Source organism: Macrobrachium rosenbergii, chromosome 29 (assembly GCF_040412425.1).
Source record: "Macrobrachium rosenbergii isolate ZJJX-2024 chromosome 29, ASM4041242v1, whole genome shotgun sequence".
NCBI classification, from domain to species: Eukaryota; Metazoa; Arthropoda; class Malacostraca; order Decapoda; family Palaemonidae; genus Macrobrachium; species Macrobrachium rosenbergii.
This window is the reverse complement of record NC_089769.1, coordinates 11124812-11143378: the sequence shown is the minus strand read 5'-3', so window position 1 is coordinate 11143378 and position 18567 is coordinate 11124812. Positions and strand designations below refer to the sequence as shown.

The 18567-nt window shown below is 37.5% G+C and overlaps 1 protein-coding gene across 11 annotated transcripts in view; it reads right to left on the bottom strand.

Moving 5' to 3' along the window:
- Positions 1-18567, bottom strand: part of hppy (MAP4K3-like protein hppy) — a 181877-nt gene that overhangs the window by 39040 nt on the left and 124270 nt on the right. For all 11 annotated transcript variants that reach the window (XM_067131030.1, XM_067131031.1, XM_067131035.1 and 8 more), the window contains 4 exons: positions 16437-16577; positions 15906-16179; positions 14815-14907; positions 13723-13849 (listed from right to left, as the gene is read on the bottom strand). In XM_067131030.1, coding sequence (XP_066987131.1) covers positions 13723-13849; positions 14815-14907; positions 15906-16179; positions 16437-16577 — 635 coding nt within the window. The remainder of the gene's footprint in view (positions 1-13722; positions 13850-14814; positions 14908-15905; positions 16180-16436; positions 16578-18567) is intronic.

Genomic DNA, 18567 nt, shown 5'->3' with positions numbered 1-18567 from the left:
AAATTAAGTCTTGGTGCACAGTCATTATTATTATTATTATTAGGTACTTTAATGAGACCTAAGTTTTATTATACTTAACATCTATAGGGTTGGCCCAAAGGCTTTGGTGCAGTCATATGTAGACTCAAGAAAGGAATAAGAGGTACCCTTTTGCTGATAATTTTTTTAAAACTTTCTGTTATTCATTTGAATAAGCAAAATTCACTCCAAAACAAATCCATTACCTATAATTAAGCCTTTTGTGTACATGAAATCATCCCAGACACTTCAGTCCCTCTAAAATCATGATAGACAACAGCAGTTCACTGTGAGACTACATCTGTATGGTCAGACTCCAGGACCTCCTCTGGGGTAACCATCTCATTGTCAGTGTGGCTGACAGCACATTCATCACACTCTTCAAGTCTGCCCTTGTTTTGTTATTCAACTTTATAATTTTGCCTCCTATTAATTTTCTACATAATTGTGTATTTACTCTGATTTTCTGTTGCAGAGGTAGGTATATTTTTCCAATATAACACTGGAATCAGCAAGGTATGATGCACAGAGCCCCTTTGTGATGGTACTATAGTTTGCTAGATACTGCACTTATGTAAGTACTTATGAAAGTACAAAATTTGTTTTTGTGTAAAGAAGCAAGCAGGTAATACTATTATACTTCAGTTTTGCATTTCAGGTTTGGTAGTTTGTTAATTGTATTCTTTGTGACTTATTACTATTGGCAATACCTTATCAGGGACTAAGTTTCCTTGTGGTAGTCTGCTCAACATGTTATGCATTTTGTGTATAATTTATATAAACACAGTAGCCTGGTTGAACTACCTAGGCAACAGATATGTGTTATGATTTCTCTGCTTTGGCTTAGTTTGCAGTTGGTTTGCAGACACAATTTTTACATAATTTTTGCTAAGGTACTGTGCTACACTAGCAATTTAGTCTTGTAAAAAAAAATATATATATATATATATATATATATATATATATATATATATATATATGCATGTGTGTATAACAGAAACCTTCTGACTTCTTGTAGTAATTACTAGAGGTTAGTGATGTTTGCCTTAAGTTCTGTTTTAACTGCAACAAGTAGCAGTCAGAGCACTAGGAGTTTTGTTGAGTTGCATTGTTTCACCTTAACCCATTACATATATGCAAGTAATGGGTTTGTATGAAAAATTAATTTTGTATGTAAATATTATCTTTTAAGGTAATGAATCTTCTGCCATTGTCTTTACTTGTTAGTTAGAGGTCCTTCCTTCACTACTATTTATCAATGCTATGTTTTTCACTGAGGCAATACCCAGGTTGCCATACTCAAGTGCCTTTCCTGCTCCTCCTAAAGCAAGACTTTGCTTAGCACCACTTCCATTCCTGCTATGGTAAGGTTATCCCCAGTGTGATCCTTATCCCTCTGCAGTCACTCCTCATTCCATTTCTAATGAGTGTCATACAGATCCAAGATGATTACCAGACATTCTCTGCTCCTAACTCCTGCCTAAGCAGCATATGAACCTGCAAGTACTAATTAGAAAGCATTTTACTAGCACCAGATGAACCACTTCCAGTTATGGTGAAAAAAAAAACAACAAAAAAACACCAGTGCAGCACCATGTACAGAGCCCAAATTACACCACTCTGCAGTATTTGAAGGGTACTTTGTATCATCTTCAAGAGGCTTGAGTTGAAATAATAGTGGTTCTAGCTCTCAAGACTACAGTATATCCCCTCTATCAGTCTGCGCCAAGATAATTCATGGCTTTAGCCACTGATACTGGAGCTGCAATCAGAGCTGCTCTAGTGACCCAAGCCACAACATGGACAAATTACCCCCTAAGCATTTTCAGCATTGCTGCTTTCTTGTCTAGCTCTATTCCTGCAAAGTCAGTAGGGAAGGTAGTAGCTTCCTTTTGCCATTTGGCCTGATTCAAGTTTAACTGGAACAGAAATTCACTGAGTTAAACCACATATAGTGACAATTACAGTCCCTCCATTGTTCTTGACAGCACTGCTCAGATGACTGGAGTTGCAGCTACAGATGCATACATGGAGATTCTGTCTCCATTCTAGTGCCACACCTTTTCCATCTGGAGACCAGATTCCTTCCATTACTGCTCCATGATTCTCTTATTTCCACTGATTGATAATGGAGTTTATGCACAGCAAAAGTGCACAAAAACAATGTAAAGCCTGATAGCAAAGATTCTACATCTAACAGAAGGCCTGTGCCATCACCAAGTGTTCTGCAACAGAACTCCTCCAATTCAAGCTACTCCATCTACAGTAATACTCTGATGACTAGAGCCAGCCAGGACTAGAACAGCAGCTTAAATTGTTCTTACATTCAAAAGCTACTGTAGTAATTAATACTCTAATCCTTCCTTTGGAAGGACCACAAGAACAAGAAACCTTTGACACAGGTAACTTTGTTGGATTACATAGAAAGACAACAGAAGTGCTGAACCACTAGATCCAGTGGACCTGGAATAGACCTGCTTCACTTCTCTCTCACTCATATTTGCCATTGGAAATTTTGAAGCCCATAAGATTTTTTGCTCCCTCACATGGAGTAATTATTGTGTCTTCTACAGACAAAGGACGGTATCTGATCTGCATTTTGATACACAATTTTGTGAAACATCAGATGCTTTGGACATTCCTTTTCATTTTGCATAATCTAATTTCTGCTGGTAGCCCAGAGCAACTGTTTATTGATGTGAAAAAAGAGAGATGGGAAATTTAATGCCATCAATATCTAAATAAGGATATTGGTGATACCATAGCGGGATCTGTGATATCTTCAATATAGTAAATTGCAAAGCCAAAATGTAATGCCTAAGCAACATAGTCTACAGCAAATCTAAAAATGATAGTTCACCTCTTTTCTTCAGGTTTCCTACCACCACCAAAACCATAAATACAACTGCAGATGGCAGGGTACTGCAGGCAGGAAAGAGTATTGGCAAGGACTATAGAAGCACACAAAGTTTCCCAACTTTTCTTGCTTCACACTGAAAGCTGAGATGCTTCTCAGAGAGCTAAATGTTCTGCCCAAATCCAGGAACAGATGTCTTTACCCATCAGGTATTAGGACATTGTTCCTCTCCTTTCTGCGACCTTCACAGCTTTGGAAGAGCAACATGGAACACCTCTCAAAAGCATTTTTAGCTATGTTTGATTGTCATGAGTGAGCAACAGGTGCAAAAGTGACTCCCCTTTGGTATAGGGAACTCCAAGATTTCTGAGAATATTACCAATGCTATGGGCATTGTTTCTTTTTCTTCCCTTGATCAAGCATCAGTCTTATTCTGCAGAGGACTACACACATGCTTGTTATCTCATCCTTCAAAAGAGAAATAAACTCTCGAAAATTCTCAGACTTAGAAAATTCTAAAGCTTTTTGACTTCTTCAAAAAAACAAAAATTCTGCCTGTTTGACTTCATCACTAGAGCTGAGTGTTGCAGCCAGTTGAATTTATATCTTACAGGTACGAACAAAAATAATACTAGGTGTTGCACAGCAAGGCAATATCACTGTTAAGGAAGCACAAAACTGAAGAGGTTGTGTGGGCCTCTACCTGGTTGGGAGTTACTAAGGCCACACCAGTGACAGCCCATTTCAGAACTCACCACTCTGAAGTCTGAACTACTCTCTCTTGCAGACCCCTATCAAGATGTAGGCAGTGGTTGTGGTCTATCAGCAAGCGTGTACACAAAAGGAAGAAGAAGAAGAACACTTCCTAGATCAGCTGGACGTTACAGCTTTAGCAAGCAACACTGATAATTTGTGTGATTTGGATATGTATGCACTAGCTGCTCGTTTGTCTGACAGAACCCAGGTTCTAGATGCTTTGTCCCTGACACAGTAGATTCTACATATGAGGGAACAACTTTCCCCTAAGCAGAAGTCACCAATGTAGAGATTGTCTCAAAGCCCATTCCAGGAAGAAATTATATGGTTGCAAACATACTCAGCTAGAAATATCAAGTCTTCATTCAGAATGGTCATTTAATTACAGCCAGAAAAATCAAGTTTTCACTCAGAAAGGTCATTTAATACAAAGTGAAGGCATCCTCTGGTTGAATTTATTCATGGCCAGCCTTAATCACAAATAAGCCTCAGTGCTCTACTCTTTCAGATCCAGTAACCTGGAATTCAGATGCTCTAATACAGCCTTGGGATGACCTGGAAGTTTCTGCCTTCCCAGTAAACAGGAAGGTCAGGATAGTAACAGTCAATCTTGGTTCCATAGGATCTGTCAGTTTTCAAGTCTCACAAAATGAGTTTGTCAACTATCTAATATTAAAATATATCTTATTGTGAGGTTCCCCAAGTAAAGGATATTCCTGCACCAATTGCACTTCCTTTGTTTCAGCAAAAATACAGATATTTAGGTCAATTTTCAGCAGAACCTAGGAGGTAAAGGCTCTCTGGCAGAGACAACCATGACTACCTCCACACCTTAGAGGAGACCAGTCTTCATCTGTACCAAAGTAGAGGTCATTCTGCAGTTGGTGTAGTAAAAGGAGTTTTGAGTCTACCAATACCATTATTTCTCCGAAAGCTGACTTTCTGTTTTTGAGACGGCAGAAAAAGTCAATCCCAGGAATAGAGGTTATATGCCTGCAGTAATGATCAATGCCTGCCCTTAGTCATGAGCTACAAGCACTTACATACTTCAAGTAGATCTGAGAGGTAATGTCAGCACTTTGGAAGACTTTTCTAAACCCTCCCTCCCCCAAGGCAAAAAAAAAAAAAACTTTCATTGGTCATAGGCAGTTCTGCTATACCCCCAACAAGCACTTATTTTAGGCTTCTCTGGCTTTCTTATGCTAAAGAAAATCTTTCTTATGACTTCTGTGACTTTGAGATAGGCCAATAACCTGCACATCTGAATTGCATAACACATATCAAAGACTGGAAATCAATATGTCTGTCCTTACTGGAGGCCAAGGTTCTGTGATCTTTGCCTTTCTGTCACACTCATATCATACCAGTATGAAGAGAACTTGTTCGTTTGCCTCTCAGAGCATTTCTCCTTCATCTTTGGAGAACCACAGGGTTCAGTGAAGGTACTTCCATACTTTTCCATTCATGGGAAACAAAAGTAGCCAGTATTAGAAATTTTATCCAAATCTGGCTTTAGGCAATCGTTCTAGGGGCCTATAAGGAATAATTTATAGCAGAGCAGTATAAGAAATTTGGGCACTCATAATTAAGTGTCTTTTTGTAGCAGTTGGGCTGAGGGTCCCTGTTTCAGGAGTGGCTCTTTACTGTAAGTTCTTCAGCAACTTAACCATGTTTTCTTATCAATCATGACATTCTCAACAACAGATTCTCTGGGGTCACACCTAATAGATTAGTACTGTCCTCTGCTACATTAGCCAATCCCAGGAGTACCTTATGGCAGTCTCAGGTCTCCAAATCTTACAATTCTCAAGTGATAAAGTGGACATAAGCACACAATTACACACCTCTTAAAGTTACTTTTTTATATTAGGATTTCTGTACATAAGAACTCTCATTATATCTTTTAAAAACATGATTCCATAGTCTCAGTTAGCCAGTATAGGGTTTTTTGTAGCTCAAACCTTCCAACCTGAAGTGAAATTTTGGGCTAATTTTATGAACATGTCTTGAAACAAACATTGTTCATAAGAACCTGTTGCCTTCTGGAGAGCCTGATGTCCAAGAAAGCACAGTACTTACAGCTGATGGGCATTTTCTTTCTCTAAGCCAATTTTGTGTACACAAAAAACTAATTCTAATCCTAAAAGTATTAAGAAAAATCTATTTTTATTTAAATCGTATTCCATAATGACCAACCACACATTATCCATGTTCAGAATGGGGAAATCCCTATGACAACAACTTTTGATGAAATAATCCATTTTAGGCTGTTGAATGTCATAATCGCCTATTGAAAAAAGGTCACTGTTTTACATTATTATTATTATTTTGATGAACCCTACTCATAGGGAACAAGCCCACTGGGGCCACTGACTGGAAATTTAAACCTCCAAAGAATATGGTATTCATACATTTGCTCAGCTTTCCATTGTTTTTCAAATAGTCAGTCCCCTTGGGAAAGGAAAGTAGCTCAACTACAAAGATCTCACCTAATCATAATATTATCTTACAACATTTTTTCATGCTTTCTGTTACAAGTCACTGTTCTCATGACAAAATTTATATACAAAAAATTTTACCAAAAAATCTTATCGTGAATTTGGAATTTTTTCTATGCTAATCAATATTTCCCAATACATCCTTATCTTAAGTACCAATAAATTCACCATACTTTATCAAATTCCTTCAACTAGATTTGTTAACTTGGCCGGATAATATTTGTTCCCTGCTGAAGTTTGCCTTTCATCATACCTTTGAACACTTGCAAAAAATTATCTTCCTTCTTTTTTCAATATAGTATTTGCATTGTACCTTCAGCATACTCAAAACTCAAAATAATCTACATATTCAATAAAAATCTCATTATTTTACTCATGTTACACTGCCCATGATGGTGCAGTGATGAATGAAAATAGTTAAACATATAAAAATTTCACTCTTCTACTCTAGTGAGTACCTATCACTAGAGGGAGCTCCTGACTCACTACACAACAATAGCAAGGATGCTTAAGCAAGATGAAATGTCTGAAAGGATAAAACCATTTAGAGAAACTGTGAAACAGAATAGTCTGTATTTATGGAAGATAAACATTTTAAATTTTGTCTGTTACTACAATGTAAAAATCTCTCACTGATTTATTACAATCTGCTCTTTACGCTATCGTCATCGTCTTCTTTCGACCTTATTAGTCCCACTGTATAGCAGGGTCAGCTGCTCAAGTCAACTTTCTCCATCTATTTCTATTTCTGCCCCACATAATAGTACGGGCCTGAAAACCGTCTTAAAAATCTTCACTTTGAGCCTTAATGGCATTTTCTTGTCTAAAACAACTACAGTTACTTCTCTCCATTTTTGCCATGCTTTCACTCTGTCTCACTGCTTTGTTATTATTGATCCCAAGTAGTTAAACTCACTGTTCTCTTTTAGCACTACCATCTTCCACTTGAATGTTTACTTCTTCATGTCCTTCTTCACTACTAATCATTAGATCTGTCTTTCCAATGTTCACTTTCAATCCTTTCTTTTCTAGGGCTCCTTTCCATGCTAAAACCCTTTCTTGCAGTTCTTCTTCTGCATCTTTAGGCTATATTGATACTTAACTCTTTAGTATTCTTGCCCAACTGAACACTATTAATAAAGTTAGTGACAAGGACCAACAACTTCAAAGAGCATGAAGTTATTTCCATTGTCCTTGGCATCCTAAGTACTGTTCATCAAAATGAGTAAAAATAATAAAGTTTTCCAAAACAGTGTTACAGCACTTGGGAATCATACCTACAAGTGAACAAATGGGAAATGTGTAATAATGTGAATGCCTCTTCATCAAATCAACTATTGAATAAGATAAGGCAGAAGTTAAACATGCATTTTTCACCTTACCAATCAGAAAATCTAGCTTTTCAGTAAAATATATTTATGCCTGTACATTTTTTTTAACAACTACCTCCTACATGGAGATTTGAATCACTAATCAATTATACACCAAGCCAACACATTCAAATCTCATTAAATAAATATGACTATTTACTTTATCAAAAATTATTATATTATGTCCACTGCACATTAACGCAGAACACACATAATTTAAGAGACACTCCCTGAATTACAATGGGACTATATTCTGATTGTAAACCTATCATAAGGCAAAAATATCCCAAGACCTATTGTGTTTGGAGTTCTGCACGGTAGTGTTCTTGGTCCACTATTATTTTTATGCCGATGATGCAACACTTGTGGGTGTAGTAAAGTCTCCACTTATGAGAAATGAAGCTACTTTCAGCCTCAACTGGGACATGGACCAGATCAGTGAAAGGTGTATAGTCGGTGGGGTATGATACTGAACCCCAGTAAAACAAAAACACTATTGATTAGCAGATCTTGTACAGATTTTCCACCCCATCCTCCCCTTCAGGTGGATGGATCTTTGCTGAATGAGTCTGAAGTTTTAACTATTCTAGATGTAACTTTTGACTCACATCTTACTTTTGAAAAACATCTAATGAAAGTTTCAGCAAATGCCACACAAAAGTTAGGTATTGTTCGTGAGGCCTCGTACATTTATAACAGTGATAAAATCCATGCAACCTGTTTTAGGTCACTTGTGCTTCCTTTACTAGAATACTGTTCTCCGGTGTGGATGTCTGCTTTTGCCAGAAGTTTAACTTTTAGATAGTTGTTCATGGTGGCAGTTTTCTGTTTCTTAATGTTAGCAGTTATGACTTGGACAATCGATGGATGGTCTCGTTTGTCACTTTTTCATTAGTTGTATTTTAATAGAGAGATCTCTCATATTCACAATTGATCCCTGATCCCCTTTTCCTGCTGAAAGCAACCAAATTCGCTGAACAGCAGCACCAATATGCAGTAAATGTGCCTCACTGTCAAACTTCTCAATTCCAGAGATCCTTTATTCCTCGAACTGTTGGACTGTGGAACAGTCTCCCTTAGGATGCCGTGCAATTGGAACTTCAAAAGTTCACGTGAAGATGCAATGCATTACTACCCTAATGCTATTCTGCTTGCATTTTAATACATTTTCATCTATTTATTAATTTATTTTTCTTTTTAATAATTGAGATCTCTTCTCTCTGTATTTCCCTAATGCTATTCTCCTTTCATTTTAATACATTTTTATCTATTTATTAATTTATTTTTCTTTTTAATAACTGAGATCTCTGTATTTCCCTTTACTTTCTCTTACTTCCTAATGAGCACCATATTCTTTGGAAGCTTGGATTTCTAGTCACTGACCCGTGGGCTTGTTCCATATGAATATGGTTCACCTTCTGAATAATTATAATTATAATAAGTCGAAAATGCATTCAAACACACCTATCCAAATGAACAACCTAGCCTAGCCTACCTTAAACATGCTTAGAATACTTGTATTTGTCTACGGTTGGACAATATTAAATCCATATTGAATTGAGTCATGTATTGAAAGCGAAAACCAGAATGGTTATATGGGTACCAACCATTAACATATAACAGATGAAAGCACACTGGGCCTGAAGAATGTTTGAAGATTAAATGGTAAAATTACAGTGCCTTCTGAAGCATTAAAACTACCCATGACTTGCTATAATTTACTGTGTATATGTAGGATTAGTGGCATGCTTTTAGCAAGTTTCAAAAAGACTTACTGCCTTAGCCTGGATTGTCAGTAGGCTAAGCAGCCCACTCTTCTGTATGCAGTCTCAAATCCATGTGACGTAATTAATTTTTCCATCTCATCAATCAGCCTAGCCCCTTCTCTTTGTGAAAGTTGTACATTGCGAAGACCTAAGTTCCTGTGCTGTGGTCATTTTAGGGATGCTGCCATCACAGTTGGTGATTATCCTAAGTTACCAAGAGTAAGTGCCTTCCTTAATTCATCTTACCAGTAACAGGAGACATAAGGTATATCACATACATGACAACATAGATGCACGAGGACATCCAAAAATAAAATGAAAGCAATAAAGAACACCAGAGTATCAGTTGTATACGCTAGCAACCACGTGGCGGGCTAGGTTATGAGGAGTGTTGCTGCTGCCTGGATGCCCAGTATTCATGAGAGTACTGCACCCTGTTATTGCTGGCCCAGGAAAAATCAAAATTCAATATTCAGCATACAGTTTCTGCTGAATGTGTACTTTCTCTATCAACATCATAAATTTGAAATAACTGCATGAACCGTTGAAACCTGGAAAGTGCCTGTTCCTACAAAATGAGATGTTAGAGAAAATAGAAAGAACAGACTATTAAAAATGAAAATAATGCTAAATCAAACAAATACTCAGGTCTAGATGATTCCACCAGACAATAGATGACTCCACCTGATAACTACCAGAAAAGTAGAATAAAGTCATCCTCAATTCTGACATTAACATAGCATCCTTGAATCAAAGAACTGTAGTGAGGAATAGGAAACTTGAAATTGCTAAAAAAATTTCAAAGAAGGGGCTTCCTCATCACAGAAGATACTATACCACTCCAGTGGTACCTCTACTGGGTAGACAGGTTAACCCAGATGTAGCCAGGTTGAAGCCAGGATTGACTCTGGACTAGGTGAGGATGGAATGCCCCTCCCTTACATTTCACGAAGCCGCTGCATTGGAGTCAACAGCTTCTTCTGTCTTCTAGACGGCCTCTTGGCTCGACTCATGGTCGACGGCACTAGCAAAAATTTTCAACATCGGCTTCTGCAAGAGACTCGGCTGATGAGGCAGCTTATATCAGATTGTTACAGTCTGTTTCAAAGGCAATCTAATACCTGACACATCTGAGTAACAATATATGGGCCAATATCCTTCTGATGAGAAGTGAGGCAGCACTTGCTAAGATAACTCAGTCTGCCGATACTGATTCTTTGTTGTTACGGAATGGAGATATTTTGCAGTCGCAGTTGCTTCTCCCTAAGTATAGACTGGAGTCAGCTACTGACAGACAGAGAAGCGATACTAATGACAGATTGGTACAGCAAGCAGTAAGTAAATCTACGACTGTTTTGCAACCCAATTTTGCAAGACAGGTTCAGAAACATCCTCCCAAGAAGACGATAACGCCAGCGCCTATAAATAAAGCTCCTTAACCTGGTTCATCAGCAAAGAAATTCCTCCAAAAACGGCCCTTTCAGAATCATTCTCCAAGAGGAAGAGGCAATAGGGGCAGAGGCAGAGGTGGAAGATGGTAGAGTGGGTGCCCCTCCCCGCTCCTTGCCACCAGCCGGGGATGCCTGGCGAGCCATTGGGCTATGTGGCAGAGATTCGTGGCAGAGTCGTGGGTAGTAGATGTTCTATGGGTAGGATATCTACTCCCGTTCAACTTCTCCCCTCCTCTCTCAGATCGCCCTCTACTTCACCTGACCTAAAATCAAGGATCTCAAAAACACCTAGCCCTCCAAGAAGAAGAGAAGATGGTTATAGAGAAAGGAGCGATAGAGCAAGTAGAACGTCCTACTCCAGGGTTCTACAGCAGAATCTTCCTGGTCCCCAAGACCAATGGCGATTGGAGGACAGTCATACATCTTTTAATGTTGAGTCTTTTCATCAGGAAGACGAGGTTTAGAATGGAAACTCCACGGTCAGTCTTGGCAGCCGTCAGGGGCTACGGCTCAACGACTGCATGCTGACCATAGACTTGAAGGACGCATACTTTCAGATTCCTATTCATCCTTCTCCCAGAAGTTTCTTCATTTCAGTCTTGGAGAGCAGGTGTTCCAGTTCAAGGTGCTGTGCTTCGGGTTGATGACAGCCCCTCAGGTGTTCACAAGAGTGTTCACACTGGTATCAACATGGGCTCATGCTCAGGGGATCAGATTTCTAAGATACCTCGACGACTGGCTGGTCTTGGCGAGTTCCCAGGAAAAGCTGATTCAGAACAAGGAGCAGCTTCTCCAATTTTGTCACAGCTTAGGCATTGTGGTAAATTTGGAAAAGTCAAATCTCATTCACAGTCCAAGAATTCTATAACTGGGAACGGTAGTAGACACAGCAGCGTCAAGTCTTTCCGTCGGAATGGAGGATCGAGAAGTTTAGGGCAATAGCTTGTTCCTTTCTGTCCGAAAGGACACAACCAGCTCACCAGTGGCAGGTTATTCTAGGCCTGTCAACTTCTTTGGAGAAGGTGGTTCCACATGGCTGACTACATCTTTGGTCCTTGAAGTGGAGATTAAAGGAATACTGGCCTCCAGCAAGAGATTCCCCTCACATACAAGTCCCTCTGTCAACAGAAGTGAGAGACAACCTACTGTGATGGTTGGACAACAAGAATCTAGCAACAGGAGTTCCTCTTCATTCACCCCCTCCAGATCTACTACCGTTCTCAGACGTATCTTCCGAAGGTTGGGGGGCTTATCTAGAAGACCTAACTTCCAGACTGTGGAGTCCTCAAGACAGTTGACTTCATATCAATGTGCTGGAGCTGAAAGCAGCCTTCCTAGCACTTCTGCAGTTTCAAAAGAGAGTGATGGGACACACTCATTTTGATGTCAGATAACACTACAGTGATAGCTTATGTGAATAAACGGGGCTGGTGTCTCGCCAATTTCACCTGATAACAGCCCAATTGCACCAATGGGCCATATACAATTCAATGGAACTTGTGGCCAGGAACCTTCCAGGCAAAAGGAATGTAGTGGCCAAGCAACTAAGTCGGCAGAGACAGATTCTAGGAACAGTGTGGTCTCTGCATCAGGGGATTGCAGACAGGCTATTTCACTTGTAGGGGAGGCCAATGAGACCTCTTCGCAACAAGGTTCAACAGAAAGTTGGAGGTCTACTTTTCGGTAGTTCCAGACTTGTTTGCCATGGCAGAGGACCCCCTTCAACATCCCTGGGACAACCTGGACGTATATGTACATCAAACAAATTTAATATTAAGAAAGAGGAGACCAGGCTAAAAATATTATGTACATTAAACATAAATTTACTGTTAAAAAGGAGACCATACAAAGTTAATGTAATGCACTAGTTAGACTCCACTTACAAATACCTTGTGAATTCTGAGTGCCATCCAAGAGGATTAGAAGCAGTACAGGTAAGAGCCACCAAACTAATTCCATCAACTAGACACCTTAGATATCTAAGGTGGTTAGAGTGACATAATCTGTATTCTTTAAAAAATGCACTGATTGTGAGGTCAGTTAATACAAGCACTAAAACATACTCAAAGGTATACAAAACACAGAATCCCCACTACTGGCATTGCTCAAGTTTCTTCTCAAATTTGGGAAAACACAACAGACAAAAAAAATAACTTGACGCAAGAAAAGAAAAGTAGCAGGCTACTTATCTAAATTCAACATACTAGGGAGCGAGAAGCTAGCTGAAGAAGTAATAATGGCGTGGGGTGAGTGAGGGTATTCCCCGACTCAACCATCCACCTCCACCATGGAGCTACCCTTGTTTCCAGATCTCAATAACTACACTCCAGTGCAAGCGCTTAAGATATTCCTATGTGAAAGACATTGGTTTGTACCTCCATAGGAACAAACATATACTACATGTACCTACTTTCCATAAATATTAACCAAATTAGATCTGGTACATGGAAAATGGAACCATAAAATTTTAACACCAACAACTACGGAAATTTCTTCATATGTAAGAGTCTCATTTTATAATATACTACCCAAAGAGGTTATGAACGTTACCACTACTGGCCAATTACAAAACAGATTAGATAAAATGATCAATACAAATGTGAGTAATTTATTTTCATTTATTTACTTTTTACATAAGTAAACTTGGATGGATCACTGTGTCTAACAGGTAACTAACCATGTAACACTAATGCTGTACTATGGAATATGAAGTTATGTAGAATTCCTGTTGTGATATTTGTACAGTTCTGTATATGAATTTTTACATGTATAGATAATAAATATGTAATAAACTTATAATAAAAAACCAATTCAAGTGCTTAATTCCATTCAATGTTGTCTCTGAACTACAAAAATTACATTACTGGTTCATAATCGTCTTGAAGAGATGACAAACTCTGTAAAACAACTGTCAGAAATGTCGAAGAATATTTAGTTAAATAATTCAAAACACTAAATGATTTAAAATTAATTTTTTACCTGTTTATACTGTAATAAGCCACTTACCTGTCAGAACCTAGTAATCTGAATATTCTTGAATTGTCAATAATCTCTTGCGTTATTTCACCATTCTTGAAACTTCGTCCCTGCATTCCGTGTTCGTGAAATGCTAATACACTATCAGTTAAACATACTGAAAAAAAAAAATATTACTTAAAACCTTGAATACATAAGAATACAAAATGCCACATAATTCTATAATTTTAAAGATTTGAATAATCTTAGGTTTTATAAGCAAATAATGTTCTGAATAAAATTTAATAGCCACCTTCTTGTCAGTGTAGAGATAATGTTATACTTGTTAGCCATGAAAAATCAATGAAAAATCAGTTACTAAATCAAATTACAAGCTTCTAGCATCTGAGGCAAAATGCCTTGACGAACACAGTACCAAATTATCTAGAAGATAGTAAATATTGCAGTACTTATATTGTACTGCTAAGACATTCTAATTATATATTGTCAAGCCTCATTAATATTACCAAATATGCAACATGGTAGTTGAAAGCAATCTTGCAACATGTAAGCATATTCCAGTGACCATATTTGTTGACAACAGTAAATGGAATTCTTCATAGTATAAGCAGTTTTGGTTATACAGTACACTGAATCCAATGATAATATACTTTTTGAAAGAATATGAGGTTAGTCATTTTATAATACAACAGTGCATATCGAACAGTTACCTTGACTATTGTTGTTAACGTTTACAAAAGATTACCGAAGGCGGTAATTAAAGTTGCTATGCTACCCAAAAGTTGTCATAACGAATAGCAAAAATGGCGTTTTTGAACAAGACTTTTTATACTCAGTTTTCTAAAATTTCATGCTTAACCTGAAAAATTCAGACTTGATTTCTTAATGGTTACAGGACCACTTTTTAATGACAATACAGGAAACAATTCCTCACATGAAGTGGATAGTGCAAACAAAAAATCTAAACTTTAAAAATTGCATCTTAAAGTTAATATTGTTACAATTTACTAATAATCCAAACACCATTTACAGTGTAATGTACATAATATGGTTATACCTTGCTCTCATGACATTACACCAGATATATAATTACTTGCTTCAAGAAATACACAAAAAACTTACCTATAGAATCTATATTGAAGTCAAATTTCAGTTCAGATGTTTGTTTTTTCCTTTCCTTTATTCTCCCTTGTAAATTGACTACTCTTACAAGATCTGAAAAAGAATAAGTACCTACTTAGTACATAGAAATATTCCTATGAATTTTGTTTCGGCTAAAATAAACACTGTATCTAAGATTGTCCACAACATAAAATTAAGCCACAGGCTATAATCATCAAAACAGTAACACAATCCAAAAAGACAATACTAGGGATAATCAGGGAAGGGGTTAAAGGAACAGGTTCTTCTTCTTCCTTATGTTCTTCTGTTCTTTGCAAAAATTCTTACTAGCAGAATAGGCACCCAGAGCAAAATTTGAACTTATGGGTGGCAAAAGGAAAGTGCTCCAAACACAATTTTAGCTTGTGATCCTGTCTGTTCGTATCTCTGAAAGTTTGTAAGTTGAAAGTTCACAAGTAGGGTAGTGTCTGTACATATGGATTCCTCCTTGACAGGTTGGGGAGGCCATTAGGAGGATGTTCAGATTGGGGAAAGATGGTCACCTGTTGTGAGGGAGTGTCATATAAACTTCCTGGGCTATTGGCTGTCTTTTCATTTCAGAAAATTGAAACCTTTGAGGATTCACAGCATTCTCCATCAAGATGAAACTTTTGATGCTTGTCACTATATGTAGAGCAATGCACCAAAGCAGGCTTAACTAATAACTTATTACACTGAGCACACTCAGGAGTCCTGCTACCTTTAAAAAGATACTGATGGGTTAAGTCATTGTGCACAATCCTTACCCAGCCTAAAACAATTTCATTCCTCCTATTTGTTTGGAAGGTAGGACAACAATAACTAATGCTGCTTATGCTGTTATATTAAGTTGCAAAATTGTTTGAAAAAATTGCCTTACACATGCCATTTGTGCTATTTACCTAAATTATATATTTGCCCTTATTAATATCAAATCTATAAATGAAGCACCCTTCCCAAAGAAAATGATCATGTAAATAATGAACTGAGTATACAGCAATTCACTGTATGCATTCTACCACATCTAAAAACAACAAGCAGTATTCTACAAGCTATGAAAGCTGTCCACTTACTTCCAAAGCAGACTAGAATGGCATCTTTTTCTATTTGAGTAACATTTTTTACATTGAGGTTGTGTCTTGGAATAACAGTAGCCATTCCATCCATGTCATCGTCGTCATCAGGAATCCAGGTGGTACCCGTATTGAGGTTGATTAGGTTGTGCCGGAGAATGTCCTCTGTCCCGTAACTACGAGTTACATCTACACACATTAATGGGTACTCTAGATCTGGTGTTATTACCATCTCAAAAACTCTTAATGGATGCGGCAAATAACACTCACTTTGCTGTAAGGAGGAAATAGTGCTGATCAGTTGTCTAGTACATGTACGAAAATATATCAACTAATAATTCATATACAGTAAATACAGTTTTGTAGCTACAAATATTTAGTTAATATATATCATACATGGTGACCTTGAATTATTACATGGTATCATAACACTTAAATGAGGAATTTTTAGTAATGTAGATGAGTAAGGCTGTTACAAATATAAAAAAAAAAATGTTGAACACTGCCATTTATGAATTTATGGAAACTAACCTTGAGAAGCATAAATTTGTTGAGTGGATCATACCACTGCATCAGGTACAACGAAGAATTTGTGGCACCACACAGGTACTTGTAGCCATTATAAGGGTTACGGCCCACACAACACCTCAAGGTGCCCTTTGTGTCTGGAACCTTAGAAATAAGTAAAAAAAATTATACAAATGAAATTACTAAATGATCTCTACTCTAGTATAGTATTCCATGTTTTAAAAAAATATTAAAATAATTAATTTTGAAAAAATCTTAGGCTAGTCACAATTTCACTATAGCCAGTCTTTCCTAAATTGCAAGTAAAACATAACTTCAAAAAAATTAATAATAAATGTAACTATTAAGTAACCTTGTGCTGGTATCACATGTCTTTCATCCATCTTTTATGTTTTACTGCAATGTTGGCCAATTTACTAAAGACTCACAAGAACTTCCTTGCAACTTCTCAGGTAACAGTCAAGTTTATAGAATGACATAACTCACACTTTCTACTAACAAAAGTTCATCACCATAGCAATAAGGAAAAATTGATAGGTGTTTGCCTCGCCACATATCACATTTATGTACAATGTGTCCCAAACTGGTTTTCTACCCAGAGAGATAAAGGTGCCTCAAAGGCGTCTTCGTGTGAGCAAGTGTATCTGTGTATGTGCACACACAAGTGATATGCACTGTTTATTAAAATGACAAATTTCTAATTGCTAATCTAGCATAATAGCTAATATCTACTTCCAGTGACATCTGAGCCAACATCTTTGGGTAGTGAGCCTACTTTACTACCCCTAGCTACCTTTGATGGTGAACAGATTGAGCTAGTCCTTAATTCTTTTGCATTACGACCTCTCTGTGCTTTCAAGTGCTAACAGTATGTTAGAAAGTTACTTGGATACACTCAGTATGCTTCCACTTACAAATCTTAAATCAGGAATTGAAGAAATATTATGGTTTGTGTATGACACTTATTTCTAAACCTCAGTCTCTTCACAGACCACTGTAGCCTCATGGTTAAGGAGTGGCCTCATTACCTCTTGGTCATAAGAACAAAAACTACCTGGGATATAAGAAACCTTCATTTCTCCATTTTTACAATTCTTCATTCAGAATAGATGGATTTGCTTTAAAACCAGCTTTGTAATTTTCATGGTAAAACAAGTTCTCCTCACAAATTATGTTTTTTCATTGATTCTATATATGACCGTCTCTTGGAAAGAGTTAGGATGGCTTCATTTGTTGTCTGCGGAGACTGCAATGCAAAGCACGAGTGGCTTACTTCAAATTCCACAGATCAATAGGACCAGTCTGCTCTTGAGTTCTGTGTATCCTACAATTTTATTTACCGTATATACTCGCGTAACTTGCAATCTCGCATATTATGTGATCCCCAAATTTTCACCCATTAAAAATTATTTTATCATGTATCCTGGAGTGCCACAGGGTAGTGCTCTTGGTCCACTGTTATTATTAGTGTATACAAGTGATATGGTTCTTAGCCTGGAACACAAGATTGTTCAGTATGCTGATGATGCACGACTGTAGGTGTAGTAAAGTCACACTTAAGAGAAATTAAGTTACCCTAGTCTCAATCATGACATGGAGCAGATTAGTGAATGGTGTAGATGAGGTGTGAGGGTGAACTCCAGTAAAACAAAAACACTATTGATTAGCAAATTTCATACATATTTTCCACCCCACCCTCCTCTTCAGGTGGATGGGACTCTGCTGAATGAATCTGAAGCTTTACTTATTCTTGGTGTAACTTCTAACTCACATCTTACTTTTGAGAAACATCTAATGAAAGTGTCAGCTAATGCTGCACATAAGTTAGGCATTGTACATAAGGCCTCATATATTTACAACAGTGATAAAATCAAGGCAACCTGTTTTAGGTCATTTGTCTTCTTTACTAGAATACTGTTCTCCAGTATGGATGTCTTTCTGTCAAAGAGTCATCTCTTTTTGATAGTGTGGTTCATGGTAGTAGGTTTCTGTTTCCTAATATTAGCAGTTATGACTCTGACCATCAACGGATGGTCTCTTGTTTGTCAATTTTTCATAACTTTTATTGTAACTGAGATCTTTCTCATTCACAGTTGATCCCTGATACCATTTTCCTGCTGAGAGCAACTAGATT